Source organism: Ctenopharyngodon idella, chromosome 12 (genome assembly GCF_019924925.1).
Source record: "Ctenopharyngodon idella isolate HZGC_01 chromosome 12, HZGC01, whole genome shotgun sequence".
Lineage (NCBI taxonomy): Eukaryota > Metazoa > Chordata > Actinopteri > Cypriniformes > Xenocyprididae > Ctenopharyngodon > Ctenopharyngodon idella.
The window spans coordinates 22,949,605-22,956,925 of NC_067231.1; the positions used below are offsets into that span (position 1 = coordinate 22,949,605).

The 7,321-nt window shown below is 36.1% G+C and overlaps 1 protein-coding gene across 1 annotated transcript; it reads right to left on the reverse strand.

Moving 5' to 3' along the window:
* Positions 1-15: 15 nt before the first annotated feature.
* Positions 16-5,129, reverse strand: si:ch73-127m5.2 (uncharacterized protein LOC561202 homolog). The gene is made up of 4 exons (XM_051915666.1): positions 4,964-5,129; positions 3,354-4,046; positions 1,114-1,243; positions 16-1,024 (listed from the first exon to the last, which is right to left on the reverse strand). The coding sequence occupies exons 2-4, from the start codon at positions 3,991-3,993 to the stop codon at positions 613-615; spliced, it is 1,182 nt and encodes a 393-aa protein (XP_051771626.1). The 5' UTR covers positions 3,994-4,046; positions 4,964-5,129; the 3' UTR covers positions 16-612.
* Between the last annotated feature and the right edge of the window lie 2,192 nt (positions 5,130-7,321).

The window sequence follows — 7,321 nt, forward strand, 5'->3', positions numbered from 1 at the left end:
AAATATACAAATTGCTTAAAAAAGGTAATGCTTTTAATACAAGCATATGATGAGCAATCTGCAAAACTTACAGAGTACAGGCTATAGTCGTTCACATACACTACATCAGACACAAACAGAAGAAGGAAATAAATAGTCTGAAAAATCAAACAATGTCCAAGAGAAGATATGTTCTTAGTCAAACTAAATTGCTCAGAGATTGTAAGATTAAGTACAACAGAATTAAAGAACATTTCAGAGATAAAATTCTAAAATGAGAATAACAGAAAATGATATTGTGATCAATTTCATGAGAATACAACATAGTGCTCGAAAAAAAATTTGCTTGCATGCTACTTTAATAGCATACATTGTCTGAGTACATTTGTTTTTTACCACAAACAACAAAACAAAAGGTCGAGAGAGACACGTGATTAAGGTTTAAATCAAAACATCTCTGCCGAACACCCTCTCAGACCCATAATATTTTCTTGATTGACTATAGTGAGAAAAAATGAAAACAATCAGTCTTCAGAAAAGGGAAGTCTAATGTTTATAAAACTAACATTTTCTATGAAAAATTTTTGCACTCAGAATTCACAGTGTCTCTGTGTGCCTCTCAGGCACGTGACGTTACGCAAGACCTGCATTGGTGGGGTTGAGTCCACTGGATATGGTTTCGTATCCTACAGAGACTAGTGTTAACACGCTGCTCTCCATCTCTGTGGACTGTTGAACCTCAGGAACAACAGAATCCAGCCGCATCTGTTTTCCTTTCTTCCGTCCCCTTTTGCCCTTTTCTTTAGGTTTGCCGTCTTCTGTTGCGGCTTTGGGCTTGCGGTTGCGTTTCCGAATCCTTCTCACCGGAGGTTCGGGTTTGGGGTCCGTATTCCCCGAGAGGATTCGGATTTGTCGGTCGATGACGGTATCTATGATATCGAGAGCCACGTCCATCATGCCGTTACCAAGACCATGTGTAACATTGGAGAACAGGCGGGTATTCACAGGGTCGTTAAAAATCTTCCGCATCTCCTCTAGATAGTTCCTGTTTGACAGTAAAAAACAACCAAAATTACTTTCAGAATCAAAGCAGAACCATTTCTCGTTCTTTCTACGGGAATACTAGTACTTTACCTTGTTTCAATGATTTTCGACCAGTGCTGCACCTGGTTTGTTTCAGGTAGCAACTGTTTAGCCATATTCTCATAATCGACATACTGCAGTGCAAAATCCTTCATGTCTTTGCAAAGGGCCGCTGTGTCACCTGAAAATAATGAAAATTCATGTAGTTATGTAGAATTATTTTGCTTCCATCTAGTGTCTATATTCATTTCATGTTGTGGTTAAAAGGAATGCAAATTCAGTCATTTACTCACCCTCATATTGTTCCAAACTTGTCTGATCTAGGGTAAACTGGGATAAATGCGCACAGGGGTAAAAGGCGCCTTTGATTTTATTTTCCTCTAAACCACTAGATGGCACAAAAACTTTGAAACATGGAAATGTGGCTGATCCTTGACGCGAACGTGGACAGCAGCACAAATTTGATTCTGTGCTAATTTGATCTAATATTTGATGTTTTTTAAAATGTTGTAGATTTAAGTAGCAAATGAGAATCGCTACATTTATTGAATATATTTTGAGACAAAGGTCTTGTTAATGATTTTCAGTTTTGTTCAAAGTAATTAAATCAACAGTTTTTCAATAACAGAAGAATATGTAAAAGTATGGTGTTTGGGGTAAAAAGGACCCCTGCTGTTGGGGCGAAAGCACAATAATTAACATGATAATAAATATCTGGATGACTTTTTCATTTGTTGACATGACATGGTTAGATTCAGATGGTAAATATCATGTATTAAGTTAGGTGTCCACCTTAGAGATATAATGAAAATATCATATTTAAAAATATGATATTAATCATATCATATAATAGAATATCATTTATTGTTACAACTGTAAATCTATATTAAATTATTATGGGATCTCTTTCAATGCTTTCAGAATCTTTACTTTTTAAAATAATTTTGTTTCTGTATTTTTAAAATATATTTTTATATTAACATATTTTAATGACAGTACATTTATTGAACAAAAATTAATTATTTTATCAACAGAAAATAGAACAAACTTAGCTAAAGTGAATGTTTTGAAGTATTAACTTTATTTAAAACATACTATTTTAGCTAAAGTATTTGTATATGTAAAGTATTTTATCTCGTGTGTGGGGTAAAAGGCCCCCCTCGCCACCTCATACATTTATTAGACTTTTAAACAAAATAAACCACTTTTATGATTTATTTTCACACTAAATCGGTTGCTCCATAAATGTTCAATACACAGTGTTGGGGAAAGTTACTTTTAAAAGTAATTCATTACAATATTACTCCCTAAAAAAGTAGCTAATGCGTTACTTAGTTACTTTTTATGAAAAGTATTGCATTACATTACTTTTGCATTACTTTTTCTCTGGGCTAGGCTTGCTTGTTTGTTTTTTTAAATAACAACAAAAAAGTTCTATTTTTAGCAAATGTTAAGGCCCTTTCGGACCAAAAATTAAATAAGCCTCAGGCTGAAGGAAATGCATATTTATGCCTATACAGTAGAGGGCGCAGCTCAAAAATTGCAGCTGTGCTGCAATTCTGGATTAAAGAAGAATAGGATACAGGAGAAGAAAGTTCAACACTCTTATTTCTAAATCTAATCGAAAGTATTTTTTGCTTATTAGTATAGCTGAATTTGATCATTGAAGGTCAGCAGCAAAGACATTGGTTAATGAAGTGAGATTAAATACATAAAGTATATTTGTGTAATTTAACACAACACCTCTGCACTTTATTTCTCTCAACAAGGGGACAGGAGAGCTTTCAGTGAGAAAAATAAACTTGCGTTTCATTATTTGGAAAAAAAAGTAACTTAGATATTTTGTTGCAAATTGAAAAATTAATGTGTTACTTTACTAGTTACTTGAAAAAGTAATCTGATTATGTAACTCAAGTTTCTTGTAATGCGTTACCCCCAACACTGTCAATACATATATATTTTTTTCTGCAATCATACATTATGGGTGTAGTGAAAAGCACATTTTTTCTTAAGGTGTGCATTCAGCCCCGTTGTACCCTGCTATTTAATCTGCGGAACATGAAAGATGGAATTTTGATAGTTTTAGTGTTTTTTTGCCCATACAATGAAAGTCAATGGGGTCTGAAACAACACTGATGAATTTCACTGAATGTGCAAAAAAACACTAAAACAATCAAAATACCTTCTTTTATGTTCCACAGAAGAAAGTCATACAGGTTGGAACAACATGAATTCTCAATAAGAATTTTTCATTTTTTTTTTTTTTTTTTAAGTATATGATCCAGACTTACCTTCAGTTAGCTTGGAAAAGGAACTGGACACTGCTGTGTTGGTGCTTGGTGACAGTCCAAAGACATTTAGGGACTCTAAGAGTGTTTTCTTACTAGCTGGACCTCGACTCACTCTTGTGTAGGCAGCCAGAGAGCGGAGAGACATCTTCTCAGGCGGTTCCAATCTCCTCTTCACCTCATCATAATGAATATGGTACTTGCGAGCCTTTGAGCTCTTCATGTTAGGGTCCAGCAAGGAGGCTACCTCTGCAAAAGGGACCTGCAGTGAGTTTGCTGCACCATCTTGAGACGATGCGGCACTCTGGCCTTCTGACGGACCTTGTGTTGATACGTGGCCTTGAGTTGGAATATGAGCTTGTACTTCCACATGGCTTTGCGGTGGGTTCTGCAGATGTTGAGCAGACTGGACGTGTGACTGAGTCTGGATGTGAGTTGGCATGTGGATGTGCGATGGGACTGTGTGCGGTATAGCCTGACAGGAGACTTCTTGAGGTACCACGTGCTGTGTGATGATTTGTGCGATGTTTGGAGGTTGTTGTTGCGGCTGATACATGGTTATAATGGGATTACTGACAGAGACGTGGACGACATCACTGTTCTGGGGAACAGCGGACATGTGCATACCTGCAGACGGATCCATTTTTTCCCTCTCACCAGCACAATGATCATCAGCTTTTTAATGCAACTTTGTATCTAACAAAGAAGAAAATATTAAAAATGTGTAGTTAAATGAATGTATAATTTACAGGTCAACATGAAACACGTAATGTGATGCATTCAGAGTGAAATATTAAATAAGATGGATATTTAATTGGATTAAGAAAAGTATATGAAAGGTGGTAAGATGGGAGTGGTTGAAAAATAAGAGCTGAAAAGCTACATTTCTATATTTTGTAATGTTTTTTGTAACTTTTTTTTAATTCAATGCCACAAGAACAAGATGTTTCATATTGTTAACAACAATTCGATACAAAATTTGTTTTGCTTTTCCTATGCTTTGCCTTAATAGATATTACATAAAAAATATTAGATACTAGATTAAAAATACACACACACACACACACACACACACACACACACAAAAACCCAGAACAACCTCATTACCTTATGGTTACAATGATGTTTTAAAACATCAACATTATCATATATTTTGTCAAATATACAGGTGAAAAACTGAGCCCACATGACATTTTTTTTGACAGCGACACCTCTGCGCGAGACGGCTGAACTTTGGAGCGCGTGCATGTCAGCGCGCGACGGTATGTTTCTTCACACTCTGAGCATTAAAACCACCCAGTAAATAAAACTGGGCTGCAACACATGCATCTGATAAAGTATGAGTATGTGATAAAATGTTGCGTCTATTTCACATAATGAGAAATCTTATACACATAAAGCCTGCCAAACTCAGTGTTGACTTTGAGAGGAATGATAATCTACTTGTTTTGATCAACAGAAGAACAGGCCAAAGCCACCATCATGTTTGAAACTTGATATTCCACCGTATTCATGTGCTAAAAAGCGTCCAAACCACCGTTTTATTCGGACTGTTCTGGTTACGAACGCTAACCTTGAATCAGACACAAGTTACTGACAGTATTCTTACTTACCGCTCTATAGTTAGAGTCGTATTTAAACCTTACTGATCCTAGAACAGTCCATGGCGAACCCCTCGAAGGTCCCCTTCTTCACCGATCCTATTTCGGCGGGTTGCAAATCAGCAGACGGGGCACAGACGCCATAGCTGCCAAAGCTCGTACGCTCATTGGCCAATGTCCGTGTCAATCATGTTCTCTGAAAGCGCTTATTCGGGGAGATCTGTGTGAGTCATGTTACGTCATAGAAAAGAGGCGGAATATCCGGAGCTTAAAATGGTAGGACGTGAACAAAGCTTCCAGGTGTCTGCCTGTTTGTCACATAATGTTTTTGACAAAAACAAGCAGTTAATTTGAATTGGTTTAGGTTTATTATGCAGAAGTGATTAAATATGATCAAGTCCAAGCACACTGTAGATTTATAATGGTCTTTCCTTGATCAAATTTGACATTAAAAATTAGTTTTCATGTTTAAATAATAGGTTGCTTATTTGCGCTAAAGTATATCGATCACAGCTAGGCTTTCTTAATAGTTATAGGAACTTTACAAAAGAAACATTCTTGGACACTGGATATGTTATTTTTAAACAGTTTACTACTTCTTTTGTGCACTAGATGGCAGTATATCTTCTCAAATGGCTTTATTTCATTGCCTCTAATGATCTCATTAGATGCTGCCCATCCCAAAGCTGCAATGTTTATTTGCGTTTTCAGCTAGTTGGACAATTAGTCTTAAGTGCTAATTATTAAAGCCAAACCCATTATCTTGATAATCTTGCTAGTGGAAGAGTGATTTAGGAGACCGGGGAGCTATTACTGAGAGTATTTGTCTAGAGATGCTACCATGGGAAGAGAGGTGATGTCTCTCCATTTCTGTTGTTGCCTCCTGACACAGAAAATTCATATATCTGCCCATTATCTATTGGTCACAAATGAAGTGTCAGCACAGGAGGCGCAAGGGGACCAGAGATGTAGAGACGGATGTAATATGTGCTGGAAAAGCACAAATATCTCCTTCTTCAGCAACCTCTGCATCAGGCGTGTCAGGTCAGATTGACATATAAATCAAAGGTCTGCCAGGACTCATTACTTTTGGTCTTTTTATTTGCCCAGGCTATAAATCTCGCATGTTTTACATGCATCAAATTAAAGACTTAGTATGCATTTTTCAAGCTGATGTTTTAGCTTATTTTAGAGGAGGGGTTTATTGTTTTTCTTTGATCAGCAGACAAAAGCCCTCTGTGGTGCTCTTTTGAGTGGATGCAAAAAGATTTTGAATAAGCTGCAAAAATGAATGCAACTGAATAGGCATTTGCAATGTTTTGTAGCCTATCTATCTATCTATCTATCTATCTATCTATCTATCTATCTATCTATCTATCTATCTATCTTTAACTGGTTATTTCAAAGCCTTAATGGAGCAAATCAGTTTCATTCTCATTCTAAACTAATTTATTGTGAAACAAGATTGATGCTTGGTACATTAGTAAAGTAGTTAAGATCCTCCATTAACAGAAGAACAACCCTCGATGAGGCTGGTCGCATCTTCGACAGCATGCGCCACTTCAAACGCTATCTTACAAAAGCATCAAGAGTGCCTGCGGCAGCCAGCACTAAACGTTCTGCTGTTGTCCCGTTGCCAAACTCTAGGGAAGGATACAGATAGAGGGAGCAAGGAAGTCTAAGAGTATTTTAGTATTCAACTATAAATATTTAACTGAATAAGGAAGTCTATATCATGTTGGAAATTTGAAATAATTCATAAATGAAGAATACACAAGGTTTGCATTCTCTTTTTGTGTGTGTATATGACAGTTAAATTAACATGCTAAATGTAATAATAAACATAACAGACAGGTTATGATTTTTAAAAAAAAACTCCAAAACATGATGCTAGAGGACTGGTGCATACATACTGTATTAGTTCAGACCTGTCTGAATAAGCTAAATTGTTGATACAAATATCTAATATCTCAACTTCATGCTCATGTGCCATTTGTCCCTTGGACCCTTTGTCTGTAATGACTGCTAGACTTTAAAAGAATAGTTCATCAAAAATGAAAATTCTGTTGTCATTTACTCAACCGGTATCACTTTAACTAACAATGAGCAATACATTTGTTACATTATTTATAAATCTTTGTTAACGTTAGTTAACCATGTATAACCTGACATAATAGGTTTTTTTTGAAATTGTGCCGTTTATTGAACCTTTAGACGAAATCAAAGTCAAGTTGCAATATGTTGTTTGTTGAGTGTCATATTTGATACATCTTTTATGCCTCATATAATATGACAGGAGAATATGGAGTTCATAATCGAGGAGTCCCAATATAAGCAATGCATTTTGTTGCCATTGCTGATATTTACATG